The sequence below is a fragment of the Pagrus pagrus genome (assembly GCF_965226575.1).
Source record: "Pagrus pagrus genome assembly, chromosome: 9".
Taxonomy (NCBI): domain Eukaryota; kingdom Metazoa; phylum Chordata; class Actinopteri; order Spariformes; family Sparidae; genus Pagrus; species Pagrus pagrus.
This window is the reverse complement of record NC_140193.1, coordinates 26,937,098-26,957,300: the sequence shown is the minus strand read 5'-3', so window position 1 is coordinate 26,957,300 and position 20,203 is coordinate 26,937,098. Positions and strand designations below refer to the sequence as shown.

The window sequence follows — 20,203 nt, the reverse complement described above, 5'->3', positions numbered from 1 at the left end:
GATCATACTTTGTGTTAAATTATGAAATGTATGTTTGTTAACTTTCTTACATAACTTCACATAAATCAATCTTGACTCTTGGTCACAAACGGGAAATGAACCCTGGCCTATGCACTGAACATCTGGTGTATGAACCATCCAACCACCCCAACCAGCCCCCAACTGGACATCTTTAGCTCTTTCAACTACTGCACTAGAAGAGCCACTACAAGAAGTGATGCAGGGTAAACTACAGTGTCCAACTTAGAAATGTATAGGGCAAATATACTGGGAGTGGCCATGCATCACTGCAAACAGCTGTGTTTAAAGAAGAAAAATAGTATTAAAGATATGTTGTGTCGTTCCTTCACTCGCTTTCAAACCAAATACATGCACTAGCCTGATCAGGATCTTTACCACAGGAGGGAGTGGTGCTCATACCACCTTTGTCCACCGGGGCCGCCAGAGTCAAGACAAAATGAAAGTTCCGTGTAGCTGCTTTAATGCAGGGAAGATTCAGGTGCAGTATTTATCAATGACAGAGGCACATGGGTGACACAATATCTGTGGCAGATATGGGTGTTGTTCTCTACTCTGTGTTTTAAATCTAATCATATTATTCCAATGATCAGTACAGAAAAACTGATCTGTGATTGTACTTTGTTTCAGTCACAAGTCTGATAAACGCAGTGAACCATGATCTTCCAATTTGAAAGATCAACAGACATTTTCTTTATTGTTTTTGTGTAAGGTTGCGTTAGTATGCTATATATTTAGATTTTTCATGAAAATGCTATAAGTTGTAGGAATGAGTGATAAACAATTTTAGACAATACGTTCCTCCATTTTGGTTCTCATGCTTGTCTATCTTCGCAGATAACTGAAGGCCTGCTCGAGTGTATGTGTATATACTGATTTTAAAAACTTGTGAAAGCTATTGTTTAGCTCACTAACAACATCACAAGTGTGACACTGGGTGGGAAGTGTCAAGATGCAGAAAAGAAGCAGCAGTGAGAAAGAGAAGTAGCACAGGAAGTGACTGAGGTCTCGGTTAAGGCAAAGAAACGGTGATGTTCACCCAGATGCTTTGACTCTCCAACCAGACGGCGCAGTGCAGCAGACATTTTCTGCTCAGAGGATCCAACCAGTTCTGGTTGGTAAGACGAACAGGCTGGAGGGAAGCCTCGGGTCCAGTCTGCTGAGGAAGCTTTCTTCCAGGTAGGTCACTAATAGGTGTCCTTTTCGCACAGTCATGACAATAAAGTAGCACAAATTCATACATGTGAGTTCATATAGCTCCATTTCTGCCAGTGGTGGATGAAGTATTCAGATGCTTTAACAAAGTAAAATTACTAATGACACGCCATGAAAATACTGCACAACAAGTAACAATCCTGCATTAAAAACCTGTTGGACTTATTATCAGTAAAAGTACTTATTGTGCAGTAAAATGTTCCCTCATATCTGATGTTTGTGGGTTAATATTACTACTGCATTAATGTTAATGTGTCATTTTACAGCTGTATGCATTTAAGGTTGAGCTCATTTTTACCTGCCTTGTACACTGTTGGTTAGTTCAATCGACAGTGACACATTATAAGATCATTCGAATGTGTGTAGCGTGGCCTTCCTGTGAGAGCCACGTAACTCTTAAAAAGTCAACTTTTCACGGTGTCAGAACAGCCTGTTTTCAGCTTTGTGACATTTTCAAGCTAATCCGAGGGGGATTATAAAGAGTTGATTTAGCTTACATTCACAGCAAGCATTCAAAATCAACACATCTGGAGATACGTGGTTTGCATAGACAGGAAGGGTATGAAAATTCGTATAAAGCTGCCAAATAAATGAGAACAACCTTTTCCTCTGAGGTATGGTAAAGCAGAGGCATCGAGTTGCATAACATGCACTTCATTGAGCTCATTTAGATTCTGCTTTGTGTGACACTGAGCTACTGTGTGTCTTCACTACACCTGTCAGTTGAGGAAGATCTTGAGGGTCGTCACCGTCAACTTTGTCTCATGTGAGAAGTGATGTGAGGCGGACTGACTTTACAGGCTTTTCGAATAATAATAAATCACCCAGTGATTTTGAGGATGCTGTATAGTATGACACAATGCAAAGATGCAACTTCAAGTGGTTTGGTGGTTTTAAGTGGTCCTTACTCCACTATGGAGAGAGGTGAAGATGACACAAGTCAGAGATTACAAAGTAAAAGAGGTAAAACATCAACAAAGACCTTTTTTGTTCTTCATATTCCACTGTTGTCATTGTAGAGACAATCATTCACACATTTAACCAACACATTGTGCTCTCTCAGGTAAAGTGTGCTGTATTAGATTATTCTCTCAACGCTGTAAAAAATAGCTGCCATCAAACAAATAAGCCTCTCAGACCACAAGCACATAACGATTATGATTACAGAAATGAAATTACTGTGGGTCCTATAAACAATTTAAAGATAACGTGCAGTGCAGTTATAGAGCAATAGAAAGGGCAACAGGAATAACAGATAACTAGATATTGGTAACTAAATGAGACAACATACACCCATACACACGCTGATTTTATCTAGTGGTAATCATGCTACCTGGAGATTCAGATTGCAACATCAAGGATGTCAAAAATGAATGTTTTACTGTCAGCAAACCTACTAAAAAATATTCATAGAATTGTCAAGGTCCAGATTATGTGGTCTATGCATATTGAAAGACATGAATGACATTTAATCAGACAGTTGATGCTGTCCGCCAACAAGCAAGCACACATCAAACATGGTGTGAAAAAGAGAACGTGACAGCAGTGTGAATACATTTGCATAGAGGATTTTTTAGAGACAATTCTGGCTTAATTGTTGAGTGAGACACAAATACAAGATTCAATTATTAAAATTTTAGGACAAGGTTGTATAAGGAAATGTAGTTTGTAGTCTCTGTGTGCCGCAACTAAAACATAATGAGGATGGTGTGGGAAATAATTTGACATATTTATCCATATATAGGTCTATTCTTATTGAGTAAATCAATAAATGATCAAGTTTAATTCTTTAATTTTAAAAAGTCAACGCTGACTCCAGAGACAGGGGTAACAGGAACTGAGAACTGCCAGCCTTGTGCTCAGTGGAGTGTGCCCAGTGGCTGAGGGAAATAATAGAGGAATGCAGATGCTATTAATTTTCAGTGACAGTTGAATAGTACCTGAAAGCACACAGGGTAGGAGGAAAAGAAAACTTATTTATATAATGGAGTGCGTAGAATGAGTTAAGAAGTCTCCAGCAGCCTGAGGAAAGAGGCTGCTCTGTAGTCTGCTGGCTGTGGTGGGTGTTGGGGCGGATCAATAATGAGTCATTTTACAGAAGTTATATTTTTGAATTAGCATGGAGGCACATAAGTGAACTTCTGATTATACTCATACATAGGTCTGAAAACTTCCTGCAAATGTCTTCTTCTGGGGTCAGAACAGCTGAGTGTACACAAACAGGTCTATGTCTGTGTAAAATCTGTCCACTGAAGCTCCTCTTTTGTCTCCACATAGGAGGTCTCACCAGCGTAACAGAAGTCCACAACCACAAGAGGCCAATGTAATGGGGTAAGATAGTTTTTTGGGCGTCAGTATATAACGGGAATTATGAACCCAGTCGCCACAATAAATGTTAGCTAAGTTTTATTTCTGCAAAACCACAGAACAGAATGTTTCTTTATGCTGCAACTTTACAGCTGTTTAGGTTGAATTTTCTATACCCTCTGGTCACATCGGGGCGCTCATGCTCGGCTTAGGGTTAGGCCCAAAAACACTTGGTGAGGGTTGGGAAAACAGCATGGTTTGGCTTAAAAAAAACTTTTTTGGTCACCACAATCACAGATGGAGATGGTACAAAATAGCCAGTTTTATTCACCCGAAACACGGCTGCAAAGGTTTGCAGATCTCCAGAAAAAACGCTGGGTTTTGTCACCACAAAAACAGCTGGAACAGTCCTCAGGTGTCCTCACAAATATAGACTGGTGTGAATCAAAATGCAGTCGGCTGTTTGCCAGACTTGTTGGCTTGAAATAGCGCAACCACCATCCCCTCCACCTCCTTATGTCACAGTCAGCTTATAAGCATATAACGTGAACTTGATGTGTCACATTTGCTAGTTTCACCTACATATTTAACTATTTGACTTCCTGCATATTTATAATTCTAAACAATGTACAGTGAATCAATAACTGCTGAAAGTCTACATTGAGTGTGAACACAGAGAGTGAATCAATTTAAGAGTAACAGCAGGTTCCAGTCCTGTGTTTTAAATCATGTTGGCTGGCTGTAGGTCAAGTTTGGTGCTAATCAAGTTAATTATCCATTCAAATAAATAAATAAATAAAATGAAATAATTTTCATTCAACGTTTTCTGTCACATCAGTGTACAATTAAAATCTTTCACTATTTCAAGCAATGTATACCTTTTACATACTTTTTATTTCTGTCTGTGAGTATTTTCTTACTGTAAGTGAGTAGCTTGGCAGGAAATAGTTTCAAGAGGGGAAGTAGTTTACTGGTTCCTCCTTTTCAGGTTGCAGGACAAGCAAAAGAGAAGGCTCTAGGCCGTGTAATGAGTCATGGTCTGCTAAAATGAAAGCGAAGGAAGTGGTAGCCTACTTGCACACAAGTAAAGAGAAGTGACAAACTGCCAAAACAGTGCATGAAACTTTCAAAATAAAAACAATGTTTAAACAATGTATTGGATGCATTCCACTTAAGTCACTAAATGAGATTGAACTGCAGGGAGATTCTGGTGTAGGATGGGATGATGCTCTTGAAATGACCTGCACCTCATCCTCTGTAGGGGAAGTGGAGATGACAGCGGGCCGGGGAGGCTGAGCCGCAGACTGTCTCGCCTGGGCAGCAGGCATCAGAGAGATCCTCCGAGACCTCCAGCCCAGCCAGAGAGACCCCCTGCTCCTCCACAGGACAGGCCTGTTCAACAAGGTGTGTGTCCTCACTGGCTCTCAGTAGATTTGATTTCTAAAGTTATAATTGAACCCATCTGATACAAGAAAGAACAGAAGCTGCATTAGCTTGAAGGCATGTATCCAGACAAAGACAACTACAATATGTGAGACAACAAAAAGTGTGCAAGTAACTAAGTGCATGTACTTGAGAACCATACTTAAAGGAAAGGTTCAACCGAAAATGTTGTTCTGCTCACCCCCATGCCAATGAAAAGTAAGGTGACGTACTGTAGTCCACAAAACATTTCCGGAGCTTCACAGCAAAACAGTGTTGCAGCATTCTCCTAAACAGCTGAAGTAGCTGGGGACTAAATAAAAATGGCTCCATGCAGCTTGTCTGGTGTAATCCAAGTCTCTGGAAGCCCCGAGATCCCAAGCTCATCTGAAAAAATGTTATTTACACCTTTGACTTGCAGTCCCACAGACTGGTTGCACGCTAACACTTTTAGCTTTGTAGCTACAAAACTTCGCCTGCATGGGAGGGAGGAGATAATGACTGAATTTTCATTTTTTGTGAACTTTTCCTTTAAGTACAATTTTGAGATACTTGCATATTTCTCTCTTTTGCTACTTTGTTTCTCTACATCAGTTCATTTTAGAATTTAGATTTATTTGAATGTGATAGTTAGTGGTTACTTTTCAGATTTAAATTTGACATCACATGATCAGTTTATGAAATATGATGCATTATCATAGATTACATATGAAGTAGATAAATTAGCTCTGCATCCACCAACTACAACATTAAATAGTACTGCTTACACAATTAATACATCAATCATGACCCAGTAATATACTGACAGGGGCAATTTATGAATACTTTTACTTTTGATACTTTTACATTTTGATGCTAATACTTTTTTACGCTCCATACATGAGTTAGGGTCTGGGGTTACAGGAGTACAATAGCAGGCTGGTAGTTCTAAAGGCATCAGGAAGATCATCAAACAAACAGTCATAAAGGTTTTAGTGGCTGAGCAGTTCAATGTACTTATAAAGACTTTCCTCATTTCTAAATATCTGTTCTTTATTTGAATCTTATAGATGACAGACCTCCACAAGCTCCCTCTCCAGCTCTGGCTCCGGCTCCAGCTCCTCTGCCCATGGAAATGCCACCTAAACGTCCAGACAAGGCCACAAAGCCCAAACTCCCCCCTCGGCCGCTGTCTAAGGTGTTCTGTAGCAGCGAACATGGAGCAGCTGTGTTGCAGGTATATCTGTGATTTATTAACTAACTGAGTGGCTCTGGGTTATGAACTTATTCTGATTCAAATATGAAAATAGACAACTTTTACAAATGCTGCGATATCACTCTAAAAGTTTAGAACCCCCAATTTCTCCAATTGGTGCCACGTGCTTCGTCAGTTGCACCACAGTTGGTACCACAATTAAATCAACAGTGGTCTTTTTTTTCTCAACATAAGAACTGTATTATGCATAAAGCATAATCACTCCTGTCTTTAAGGGGATTTTATTTCCTTCATTAAAAAGAATTTCACTTTTTGCACTCCACCAAATCCAACAAATCTAGTGGAGGCCACCAGTCCCCAAAGTGGTTTCTGAACATTTCATACATCCCACAGGGCTTTGATACTTTCCGGGCAGATGAAACTCTCTGTGATGTCATCTTGGTTCCTGGGGACAGCAAGGAAACTTTCCCAGTCCACAGAGTCATCATGGCGTCATCCAGCGACTATTTCAAGGCAATGTTCACTGGTGAGTTCTTCTGTTTTATTAGGCCGTAAGCTGACAGTATGGGGCGTTAGCAGGGCTGCCAAGTTTACCAAAAGTTTGTGTAATATCTCATTTTAAATTAACATTAGGATTAGACTGTTGTGATGTCATTATTTGGTCTTAACCATCAATATTTGCTCATTTTCTCGCTCACCTCCATGCCAGCTGCTCTCCCTGCCCTGTTGGCCTCCCTGGGATCTCTTCCTCTCTGTATTTACTCTGAATACACCAGTGAACATGCAAGACATATTATCAATAAATTAACAATGTTCATACACAGTCTACATTAAGATTAGACTGTTGAGATGTCATTATTCAGTCTTACTCTGTCATTATTTCTCCTGTCTGCACACATAGCACCATAAGTAAGAGCTGGCGGTGCCTGTGGTGATGAATGGCCATTTGGTTGACCACTCACCATTAAAAGTGCAGCTGTAGGTAGCTGCTCCACTAACAGCCCTCCACTTTTTCCCTGTTTCTATTGTTTTCTCCACCGTTTCTTCTGCTGTGTCATCGTCTGTCTCTTCTGCTCTCTCATCCTCTGTGTCCTCTGGAGTCTCATCCTCCTCTGCTGTGTCAATCCCTATCAAATTCACAGTCTCCTCATCTGTTTCCTCTGACTCCTCTGACTCCTCTGACCTGGCAAGTATTTTGGCAGTGTGTGGCTGACCCTTTGCTGCCTAGAATGGAAGCAGGACTCTCTGCTTCTTCCCTGACATCTTTGAAAAAGATTTTAAAAAAGAAGTGCAGTGTTGTGAAGGAGTGACCTACACAGTCTCAAAAACTAGCTGCTATCCTGTAAATCCCATTAGCTCATAGTATCAATTAAGGCCCCAAGTACGGCAAGCAGCAAGTGAGGAAATATATTTGAGGGGGAAATAATGAAAAGGGGCAATTTATGCTTCTCACCATGTGAAATAGGAGGATTAGCGTGTGACCCTGTGAAGATGTGTGAGACTTGGCAGCTCTGCATCAGGTAAACATCAGGTCTGGTATTGTAACACAACAGGGTCCAATGCCTTGCCGGCGGCCATTTGAGGCAAAGAGTTTTAGATGTGTACCACACAAAACCCTTGGTTTTGGGGTCTTCTGATGTGGGGTTGTATGAGGTTCTCATCCCGGTATATTTTAGGTGAGCCTTCTTTTAGGGGGCTAAAATACATCTTGCTGTCTGTGACGTTTAGCAGTACAATGCTCTGCTCCCTGACGGTGCTACGTGATACAAGGGTCATACCACCCAACATCAGGAGACCCCAACTATCCCTTTAAGTATCACTAGTGAGACACTGTGTGTGATTGTACAGCCTAGTAATGACCTGGCGTTACCAGCTGACATTGCTGAAATAAAAAATAATATCAGTATTTATATTTCCATTTTTAGATAAACAATCTAAAATAGTAAAAGAAAAGAGGAAGGACGTGTTCACATTGTTGCTTCTGCATTTACAACTTTCGCATTTGACATCTTCATTAACTGCAAGTACTATTACTATCCTCACACTGTGTAAGTCTGAGCAGCCAGGATTTACTGTGGCAGCTGTGTCTTTACTGTGTCTTGCTGACTGTGCACTTTGACGTCATGCCTGCACAAGGCAAATCCTCTGTAACGATGCAGAATCATTCATTCACCTTGTCTTTGTACTTGTTTCTCCTTGTGCAGGAGGCATGAGGGAGCAGGAAATGAGAGAGATCAAGCTGCATGGGGTCACTAAGTTGGGTTTAAAGAACATCATAGAGTTCATTTACACATCCAAAGTCTGTCTGGACATGGGTAATCTCCAGGATACACTGGAGGCTGCCAACTTCTTGCAGGTCATGCCTGTCCTGAGGTTCTGTAACCAGCTTCTGAGCAGTGAGGTGAGAGGCTTTTGTTTTCAGTGTAATGTCATACTCCGGTGATGTCGCAGAAATTCATTATTGAAAGGTTTTTATATTCAGTTACGCTGGAGGTCTAACTCATTAAGCTGCCAGATCCCTCTGAGTGCTTCACTGTCCTTCAATGCCCCCAATTATACTGGCCAGAATAAATTTATGAGTGACCTACGTATGTGATTATCAACACCTGGGGCTGCAAAATAGGGAACGTAATGAAGACGGACGCAGATAATTGTTAACTAATTGAATGTATTCCCTTTGTTTTTCTTCGATGCAGATCACAATTGATAACTGTGTGGAGGTGGAGCGAATCGCCATAGACTTACTTCTGGAGGACGTTCAGCAAAATATAGGTGACTTGCAGCTTTATTCAATCTGTATAAACACGTAGATTAGTTGAAAGGTTGAGTTTGTCAACTCTTCCGATCCTCAGAAAACCCCAAAACTAGTCTATCCATCCATTACTCCATTAGTTATTGTTTTGCTAAAACATATAATAAGAAAAACTAAAGATTATTGTAGACCATAATAATCAGTGTTGATCCTCATTGTTGTGACCTAGGTGAGTTTGTGAGCCAGAACCTTTCAGCATTGGTGGAGTGCGACCGTTACCTCCAGCTCTCTGAAACCACCATGGCCAACGCTCTCTCCAGCAACTCCCTGGAGGGTTTCTCTGAGATGGAGCTCTACCACATCGCGAGAGGATGGCTGGACCATGACCATCCCAATCGCCGCCCCTCTGTCTACAACTTGATGCGTCATATTCGCTTCCCACTCATGAACCCTGGTGAGCTCATTCAGATCTCCCAGGATGATGAAGAGGGGGGAGACTCCATGATGCGCTCTGAAACGGCCTGTGTGAACCTCCTGCTGGAGGCCAGTAACTACCAGATGATGCCCTTCATGCAGCCAGCTCTGCAAACTGAGAGAACACAAATACGCTCAGACGCCACCCACATTCTGGCACTGGGCGGTGTGATGCGACAGCAGCTGGTGGTGAGCCGTGAGCTGAGGCTGTATGATGAAAAGAGCGGCCACTGGAGGGCCCTGAAGCCCATGGAGGTGCCGCGTTACCAGCATGGTGTGGCTCTTCTGGGTGGCTTCCTCTTCATTGTTGGAGGTCAGAGCACATACACGTCACTCTGTACACTATTCAAATCCAGCAGTCTTTTATATTGATCGATATCTACAGAGGGGGGGTTGTCCACCACGTTGCCATGTTTCTACAGTAGCCCAGAATGGACAAACCAAACACCTAACCAAGCCTTTTTAGCAGGGTAGGGTGAGGCGAGGCGTATTTTGTTGGTTGCAATCTGTAACCTCACCACTAGACGCACTACACACTGGACCTATAACATGGGCATTTAATTGGGGACAAACATATGTACAATAAATCAAAGAACATAAATGTCAGTCTTGATCCATGGAAACTACACAATAGGGGTCTAACAGAAACATAGCATTTTCCCCAAGCTAAAAATCCTAGCGCACAGAGACAGATCCCAAGCCAAGCCATGGTTTGCTTGTTGAAAAAGGAGCTTTGGTCCTAAACAAATCAACAAAAACGTAAACATTTTTAATTTATAAGTTGAGTTTTAAGCTCTAGTTTGTAGGATAGTTGACTGTTGGGTCTCATTCCCAACTCAAATTCTGATGTTTTGGGTTGGTGGCCGACCAACTCTAAGCATCAGTATTTTACGAGCTGGGAATGAGACTCAAAAGTCAAGTGTCTTACAAATTGGAGCTTTAATCACTTGTGGGTGAAGTAATGTTACATAATGTATCAAGACTGAGAAGCATAAATGAACGCTTTCTTAAAAATATGATTGAATCACAGGTTATAATTTATCCTCCATTTTATTTACCACTCTTATTCTTGTTGACTTCTCAGGCCAAAGTACGTATGACACCAAGGGTAAGACGGCCATAGACAGCGCCTACCGCTATGACCCGCGATTCGACAAGTGGCTTCAGATTGCTTCACTCAACGAGAAGAGGACTTTCTTCCACCTGAGCGCTCTGAAGGGGAAACTGTTTGCAGTCGGAGGAAGGAATGCTTCAGGAGAGATCGGTGAGCTGCTTCTAATCCTTGTTCCTTTTCTTTTTACTACTGTCAGCTGATCATTCATTTTCATTATGTTTTAATTTATTAATGCAGTTAATGAAAACTTGCTGTTCAAATTAGTTAAATTTGCAATTATTGATCTTTTTGACCACTTGGGGGCAGTGGAAACAATCTGTAAATGCAGCACTGACATATTATCAGCTTTCTAATTGAAAAGGCTAACCAGTTAACAAACTGTTACTGAACAACGTTATCATTTATTTGAAGTGGTGTTTACCCAGTTTTAGCTCTGTTTTTGGTCTCTACTATTTTCTGCTCCACTATGTTCACCAGCCAGTCACTTACTTTGTTTACTGGTGTTTGGTGCTGAGCAGATCGTGTACAGCTGGTTTTTAGAGCTTTTTTGCGCAGAACAGCTGTCTACTATGGCTAAAATGATGCCATGAGAGCGATGAGAGTGAACCAAAACAGTAAAGTCATGGGCCAGATAGCTAAACAATGAGCTGAAACTAAAAAGCTACAAATTCAGTTGATGATTCTCTGTAGGTTCATCACTTTGAGCAACCACCTTTCATTGTCACATTTTTTTTAATTCTTTTTTCACTGGTCAAAAAACAAACATAATATGTGAATCAGAATTTTTGTATTGATGCATTCTTACCCCAAATATCACTTTGATCAGACACGGTCGAGTGCTACAACCTGAAGAAAAACGAATGGACATTTGTGGCCAATATGGTGGAGCCTCACTACGGACATGCTGGAACAGTTCACGGGGACCTCATGTACATTTCAGGTAACACTGCTCAACACACAGTCTGTTTATTTATACTGCCTACAAGTGTTTTAAGACTGAACCAAATTTTTTTGTCTTGTATTAATCATGTGGGCTCATTCTTTTTTCCCACGACTGACACTGTGAGAGATTTGTAAGGGCTATCTTTGTAGTTCAAACTGTAAAGGAATGAAGATAGATGGGCGTTCAAATCAGACTGGATGGTAAAAAACAAGAGATATCAGTGTCTTAAGTCAAGGGGAAGTGTCTTGCCCATACATTTAACATAAATCAGTGGGCTATAACAGTATTTTTTCAACACCAGGGTTGCAAAATGAAACTGGTTAACCAGGGCTGTATGCTCAGCCCAGGGCACACAGCCCTGGTTAGCCTACAGCTTTGTGCTTTTGAGCACGAAGCTGTGGGTTAGATATTTCTGATCCTGGGAAATACATATTAAACATTTGCTGAGAACATTAAAACAATTGAAATGCCCCTTTAATGTGTGATATTAGGATGATATTGATTATGGGAACACAGGACCCTGGGAACATAGCTGCACTCCCATTCATTTGTCCGCTGTGCTTTTTGTGCAGTCTGAATATATCCCCCCAAAACTGACTATGTACTGCCTTGTTAGCTGTATCATCTCAGGAAAATTTACATCAATTTGCACCCACTCGTGTCTCTCCGTTGACTAATTGCATCCAAGAAGTACCAAGAAGATATGAGATAAAAATGCAGATTAAAAACTGTGTGAATCTTCATACGTAAGTTACAAAATAACCCTTTTGTCAGTGAGTTGCTAAAATACCACTATGACTGTATTAAAAACTGACTCATGTGACTGTCTAACTGCTACATCTCCGGTTAAGGTGTGGTTAAGTTTAGCAAGAACTACGTGGTCAGGGAGGAGATCATGGTTAGTGTGACAGAAAGCAAGCCTTTGTGGTAAAAAGAAACCAACACTGAATGTTCTCAGGCCCAGGGGACATGACTTTCTCATACGGTCTCCAGTGCTGATGACATTCTTTGAGCGTCTAAGCTGACTTCCTCAATTTTGGTACAGCTATCTGACAGCCGCATGCAACGTCTCTCACTGGTACTAAAAGAGAAATGATGACTGTCCTTATTTTTACACATTTACACAATCACCAGTCTAGAAAACCTAAACAAAGGTCATTTTAAAGATATAATATGTAGGAATTCTGCATGACATTGTCTAAAAACTACTAGACCTTTGTTGTTGTGTTGTGTACTTACATTATCCCAAATGTGTGGTTGTTTAATGGTGTATTTCACCACAACCTAAGCGATGACTTCTGCATTCACATCTCGCACTGTTTTCTGAAGGGATTGTGTAAAAGCGTATAAAATGTTCCATTTTGACGAGATGAATTATTGACTTGCTTGCTCGGCTGACCTATTTGAAACCACTTCCTGTTTAGCAGCAGATTCTGCTGAGCTGCTGTCAGCCTGCTCTCAGCCAGGTTTCTTAGCAACCTTGGACAGGAAACTCAGGTTTAGAGCGGAAACGTTTCATATGTAGGACGGAGAAACAGGAAATGCAAAGACCTGTGGTTAAAGTGGTTCACAGTACCCTGCAACAAACATAAAGCCCACGGCTTTCAGAAGCATTGTGCTGAGTGCCGGTAATTATTACTCAGAATACAACACATACTGTGCTCGACACAACACATTGTATTTAAATCACATATTAATTTTATTACACACTTACTTAATATATTTTAATCAAAAAATGTAGTAAAGGATTCAAAGTTACAGGACAGATGATTTAGAATGAATCGTTTCTACATCTCTATTTAGGCATATACATAATCCCTGCTCTACTTGAGAGAAAGATTCACAAACAAACCAGCGAGCCTCGAGCTTCTCAAAGTGTTATGTCTGTACTTACACCGACGGTAGAAACCGCTCAACATGAGCTTTCCTCGTAGGAAATATAGTATCTTGTGATCTGGCCTGGTTTGGTCTGTTTCTGAGAAATAGACATGGCTCTCAGTGGGTTGTTAAATGTTAAACTACAATATGTTCATGCGTAAAGTTAATTTGTGAAAGCTCCTACTGGAAGGTGCTGCTCAGTTTTTTAGTTCATCATTTATGAATCCCTTATTTTAGGTACATTTTAGAAAGATTTCAGAGTGAGGGGGCTGCCCGTAATCAGATGCCCTGTACAGTTAGGGGTTCCGTGCCTTGCTCAAGTGCACCTCGGCAGGACACAGGAGGTGAACTGGCACCCCCTCCAGGTACCCGTTCACACTCTGACTGGTCCGTGCCACCCACCGAGCTACGTCTGCCCAGAAAATGACCATGGTGGATAACTGTTGTTGAACATAAATAAAAAAACAGATATGGACCACCAAGTCTGCAAACTTTAGAGCCCCTGAACACCTGAGAGAGTGTTAGTTAGTATCTTGTGCACACATGAAAAGCAGCTTATTGCACAACTGGGTCATTTGATTCAAAGCTACTTTAAAAGAAAATGTTGCATAAGGAGTTGTTTGATTCATTCACCCACAGTCCATTGAAGAGAATTATAATGTTTACAATGCTGCGATCATTGATGAAGAAGCATTTCATCATATACTTAGTTTACATGCTTGTGGAGCGACTGCACCGTGTGTGGTAGATAATAGATGTGATTTAAAATGTGGTTCAGTATAAATCAATAGTTCAGTACTCACACTTGGATAAGACCTAAATTCCTCATTTAAATGCTTTAAACACAAGAATGCAGAACACCTGTATGGCAAAAGGAAATGGTTAAGTCACCAGACAAGAAAATGTGCTTTTGCATGTTGTAGTCTGTTAATCAAAAATAATGTATTTTGCTGTACACCATGTTCCAAAATTCATTTCTTCCTACCGTGTCCTCTACACTCCTTGTGACAAGGCCGGCCTAGATGGAAGGAAGTCAGTGCAAAAAGTTATTGTAGGCTTTGTAAACGGATCAGCAGTAAAAAAAGAAACACAATCTGTGTTTGTTTGCTATAGACATTAAAACACTGTGTGGTCCTCTCAGTTGAGGAAATTCCTGCACTGTTGTCAGCTCGTCTCGGCAGGGCTGACACATTACTCCATATGGTGTATTTTCTGTTGAAAGAGAATTTTGGGCCAAAAAATAACACAGAGAGTGATCATTTGAAAAGTATCATCGATTTATTTTATATTTAGGATGGCCTCAGGGGTTTGCTTATGCCTGTTGAAGGGCATTTCTCAGGAAATACGGGGTTTCTATAAGTTTCATACTTGCTTTCTATAAGGATTACGTTTACAATATTGTTGAAAGAACAAGAGCTTCAGTATCAGAAAATATAGTGTATTTCACTGTGTATCATTTTGAGAGAACACTTCTGAGCCAATCAAACCTTTACTGTGTCTGTAGAAGAACAGTTTCACCTTTTACTGCAACTTCCTGTTCCTCTTTGCAATAGCGACAATAACAACCTTGACCTGTGAGGTTGAAAGCAGGTGTGAAACGGGCCACATCTGGTTTTTGTATGTGGCCACAGGAAAGTACCTGAACACTCATCCACATTAGGACAGAGTCATTCATTCTACCCAAAGTGACCGAGACGACCTTGAATCATACTGACCTGCTTTTTCCACACATTAAAGAACGACTTATTAGTTTATTCATATTACAGGTTATATATTACACTTTTTTGGCCACTTTTCAACAGTTAACAATATGATAACATTATTTTGGATTCTGGTAGCTTGAGAATTTGTCTTTATTTTCACATTTAAAAAAATAAATCATTAACTAAGTCACTGAACATACCTGTAATTTCCTACTTATATGTTTTTTATATTTTCTACTTATTTATTATGACTGTTTTTTATTGTTGCTGTCTATTTTTGCTATCCCCTTTGCTGCTGTAATAATGCAAATGTCCCTGTTGTGGAACTAATAAAGCATTTTCTTATCTTATATTATCTTTCTTTGTGGGGATTTTTGAACACACTGTAAAATTTGTTTGATTGTCTTTTGTCACACAGGCGGCATCACGCGTGACACGTTCCAGAAGGAGCTTTGGTGTTACGATCCTGTCGCTGACACGTGGAGTCGACGAGCTGACATGATGGAGCTCCGCGGCCTGCACTGCATGTGCACCGTAGGAGACAAACTCTACGTCATGGGCGGGAATCACTTCCGAGGCAGCAGCGACTATGACGACGTCCTGGGCTGCGAATACTACAGCCCAGAGACAGACCAGTGGACAATGGTGGCGGCAATGCCGCGGGGCCAGAGCGATGTTGGTGTGACAGTGTTTAACGGGCAGATCTACGTGGTGGGAGGGTACTCCTGGAACAGCAGGTGCATGGTTGACATTGTGCAGCGGTATGATCCAGAGAAGGACGTGTGGGACAGGGTGTTCAATGTGTTGGAGCCTCTTGGGGGGATCCGTGCCTGTACAATGACAGTTCATCTGCCGGAGGGGTCAGTGGATGAGGCGCAGATACAGGATTGTCCGCTGCCCACAGCGAAGAACTGATCATGCACCACAGACAGGGGGTTTCCAACCTCTGCCTCTGTCAGACCAAAACTGGCAAGAAGAAATTCGCTGAAGAGGGCAAAACAGGAAGTAGCGTGGGTGGCAAACACAAGCTGCAGGTGCAAGCATGGCTAACTAGCTAACTTTAGCATTCAACAGTTTAAAAATTCTGCACCTTTCTGTCAAGCACGTCACTGATTTAGTGCCATTTCCTGTCCTTACATTTCCTGTTAGCCATGCAGCATGCCTCCCACTTTGCTGCTCGTGTTGTCTCACTCTGCAGTTTCACTCAATACGTGCCTAATTAAAGGTCAAACCCACCCTCGCTCCCAGCTGTGCTGGACATCGATTCATTGGACATTGAGTTTTGCTGTTTGAGCTCAGAGTTCAATCAGATTGATTTCTGAGGCAAATATGTCAGGATCAGTTACACAGATGGCAAAATTCATCTCTTCAGTGAAATAAATGTGTAACCTGACCACATTTTTAGATTTCAGGCTGTAGCCCGGAGCATCTCAGTTCATTTTTTATTTCAAATGGGCGTTATCCATAGGTGCAGACCAAAAGGCCACTATATGAAGTTCTGAGCGAGTTGAAGTGACAGCAGATATTCACAGCTGAAAGCTCAATGACTCCCACTCAACTGTAGTTTAGGGAAGCTAGCAAGCTTCTATTAATGTTCATACAAAGAGCAGTGTGAATTGTGGCCTGGTGCTTTGTTTGTATGGCCATGTAGTAAGCTAGCTTCTGGAAGTCAACAGGCATCACGGTCAAAACAAAACACCAGCAGCACAGTAAAGACCTTGACTTACAAAAGTCTGAACAAACTGTTCAATTTGGCCTTGTAGATCTAATATGAGTTGTGACTCAGCAACACAACACTGATTCTAGTCTTTCCATGATTCCTTGTGCAGTCATGTGGGCAAGCGAACAGAGCCGTAACATATTGGCCGGTCGTCTGTGTAAATATCCCAAGTTTGTGGAAATTCCTGTGAGCCACAATGGTTCATTTAGCAACTTACGAGAGACTCTGACATCCCCTCTATCTCAGAAACCACCGGAGAAATTGCAGCGGTGAGGCCAACTTGCCTAACAATTGCTAACATTATACAACTGCTGCCAACGTGTTTATTCATGGGACCAGAGGCACCCCTACTATAAGTTATTGTCGGCCCAGTTTAATATGCAAGAGAATTCTATACAAAAGGTATTAGGGGGTCCCCGTTCCGTCTCAATCACCTAAGGGTTCCTTGGCCTGAATAACATTGAATTAACTGATCAGAGGGTAAAGCTGTGTGAATGGATCTGTGTCATTTCTCACTATTGATCTCATAAATAGATCAAAAACACTGTCACCAAACTGATTCCTATGATGACGCACAAGCTAAGAGGAACAAACTGAAGCTAATGAGTTGTGTGTTTTTAATCTTTTTTAGGTCAGAAGATGAGAGCTGTATGAAATTCAGTACACATGTGTATCACATGGAGGTCGACAAAAAAGTCCCGGGTGCTATGAGCTAAACCCTACAGGAAATTGGTCATTTTGAATTTGGTGCTCCTTTTTTCGATTTACCGGTGTTGTACTTTACCACAGCCTTTAACCTGATCTTAAATGTTCTCAGGGTAATCTTTTGTGATGAAAATGTGCCACTCCAACTTTTAATGATCCGACGGATCGGACGAAATTAGAACCAGGGGAGCGCCGATATATCCATATAATGCGAGTGATCCGGCACCGAAGCGCAGCCTCTATGAGCATTATCTGCCGCGAAACTAGTTCATTTCACCAATATTTTGTTATGATACGCTAGTGCTATTCCCCTCTGAGTCCGGGCTTGTCTGTTATCAACATCCGGGGTCTGTAGGTTGACCTACTACCTCTGACCTGGAAGATGTCGTCTCTGAGCTGCGCGCGCACCCGCGACAGCCGGCTTGTTTACCTGTAGCTGCTACTGCTAGTTTGACCCCGGATGTTGATAACGGACGAGCCCGGACTCAGAGGGGAATAGCACTAGCGTATCATAACAAAATATAGGTGAAATGCACTAGTTTCGTGGCAGATAATGCGTTATATAGAGGCTGTGTTTCAGTGCCCCGTTACTCGCATTATATGGATATATCGGCGCTACACTGGATCTAATTTCATCAGAACGACTCCAAATGACACCAAAGTTATCTGGGTGAGTAAATGATCATATTTTATGCTAGAAATAAGGTCCAGGTTGTAAAAAACGGCAGTTCCCCTTTAACTGTACATGGTCCAATTTACCCCAAACTTCAGATTTATGATGAGAGACTCATCCTGAAGACATTTATATAATAATAATCACATATAGTCGTAGCACCACCTAGTGGCAAAAAGGAAATGACATATTTTATACCTTGATGTAATCCTCCGAGCAGGTTGAAGAGATCCACCTCAAATTAGATCAGAAAATGGTACATGGTGAATATTGTGAGTTTTCAGCAGATGCCGTTGTCGTGTCCACGCGCTATTCGTCTTGAAACAGGAACTTAACTCTGTATATGGTTAAATCTTCCCCAAACTGACAATCATCATCATTTATATGACAGTTTCGTAGTGCGGTCGTCCCTTGACAGACTTGAGTCAAAAGACTTATTTATGGTTCCTCTCTCGCACCATATATTGGAAGCAGTGAACACTGAAGTCCTTTGCACATTGTCCAATACACATGAATATTCAGAGGCGTGTCGAATGGTTGGTGTCCTGCGATGGCAAGGGCCCATCCAACACTGTTCGCAACTTTAATTATCGTTTAGACCTTCAAAATGATTCTCCATTTGTAATTAACACAAACATTCACATTTCCCAAATAAAACTGAGTGAAATTATATAATCGAGCCAATTATAAGACAGAATGATGCACCAACAGAAGTGTACAAATGGAATCCCCCTCAAAAAAGATTGTCAAAACAGATTACTTGTTTACTGTAGTCTGAGAAGGCTCTTGCAACATAGTTAAAGGCACTATTGAATTATCTATACTGATTGCATGACCTGTGAATATAAAGAAAAATATCCTGTGCTTTTTAGACTCAGCCCGTTTGATGCCTCCCATAAAGCCTGAGAGAGATTGACTTAACCTCACTGCTTCAGTTGATTCCCATGAATTGCACTGCAGTTAATTTTTCCAGCACCAATGCAAAGATAACTGTTCCTGAGATTTTGTGGTTTAGGGCAGCATCATCCTGATTCATTAAAAAGTAAATAATGACTGACAGCAAGAAGCCTCTAGATTACATTTATGTACCTTGTAAATATAACACAAGCTCAGTCAGTTACTGTCACAGGAAAAATAAATGTTGGATTTTGTATATTTATATTGATATTCAGTGTTTTGAGATGAAAATAAAATGTTGATTATGATCTACATGTTACAAGAAGAACCACATTATTGACTGTCTGAGAAATTCCATCCTACAGGTGCACGACTTTTATAACACAAACATGAACACACACACACACACACACACACACACACACACACACACACACATTCTTTGGTAAATCTGATGCAAGTGCATGATGATGAAACTACCCTTGAGACTTCATCCTTCACCTCTAGATAAGACAACAGACAGTGCGACAGCGGTGATATCAACTGCTCTGCCAAAGACTACAAATACTGAAAAGCAGATTGCCACAATACATGAGTAGATGCATGAAATATTATTGAGAATGCAAAATAAGTGTTGACCTGCAGCTGCAAAACCCTGAAACACTCAGAGTTTCCTCCATGAGCCAGTGTATCATTAACTGATCAATCCTCGATTTGGCCATCTGGCAGGCAGATGAGACCTCGAAATGTCAAATCTTGTTTTCCTTAGCTGATCTAGCCATGTACCTTCGCCGGGGGTTGAAAGCACTTGGTTTAATGAATATACAAGAGTACGAATCTGATCTACTCATCTTTCCCTTTAAAGAAACCCTGTAAAGCTGTTCCTCTGAATTTCTAAGCAGAGCAGTAAAAAGGGTCCGACGTACTGCACTTCAAAGCAAAGATCTCCTGTTCTCTCTGCTGCTGCTGTTGTTGGGCACTTTGAAGATAAAAGTTTAAAATATACAAAAAGGGAATTAGCAGTGTTACATAATGCTGAGTTTTGTTCAAGAGAAAGAGACACTCCACAGAGTGCAGGCGTAAGTGTTGACTAGCAGCCGACTGGAACAGAACATGGGCATGTCACATGAAAAAATAGAAATAATAATAAGTTAATCTAACAATTTTAGTCAAGATTTTACACATCA

The 20,203-nt window shown here is 41.1% G+C and overlaps 1 protein-coding gene across 1 annotated transcript; it reads left to right on the top strand.

Annotated features, from left to right (window-relative positions):
• The first annotated feature begins 1,102 nt into the window (after positions 1–1,102).
• On the top strand, positions 1,103–19,328 carry LOC311262613 (kelch-like protein 9). Its single transcript, XM_084362150.1, has 11 exons — positions 1,103–1,197; positions 3,511–3,564; positions 4,802–4,944; positions 6,012–6,178; positions 6,551–6,683; positions 8,362–8,558; positions 8,854–8,929; positions 9,139–9,696; positions 10,468–10,647; positions 11,324–11,437; positions 15,440–19,328. The coding sequence occupies exons 2-11, from the start codon at positions 3,560–3,562 to the stop codon at positions 15,934–15,936; spliced, it is 2,070 nt and encodes a 689-aa protein (XP_084218276.1). The 5' UTR covers positions 1,103–1,197; positions 3,511–3,559; the 3' UTR covers positions 15,937–19,328.
• Positions 19,329–20,203: the final 875 nt, after the last annotated feature.

Coding starts and splice junctions, on each gene's coding strand:
- LOC311262613 (XM_084362150.1), top strand. Junction 6,179..6,550: donor ATGGAGCAGCTGTGTTGCAG/GTATATCTGTGA, acceptor TACATCCCACAG/GGCTTTGATACTTTCCGGGC. Junction 6,684..8,361: donor TTTCAAGGCAATGTTCACTG/GTGAGTTCTTCT, acceptor CTCCTTGTGCAG/GAGGCATGAGGGAGCAGGAA.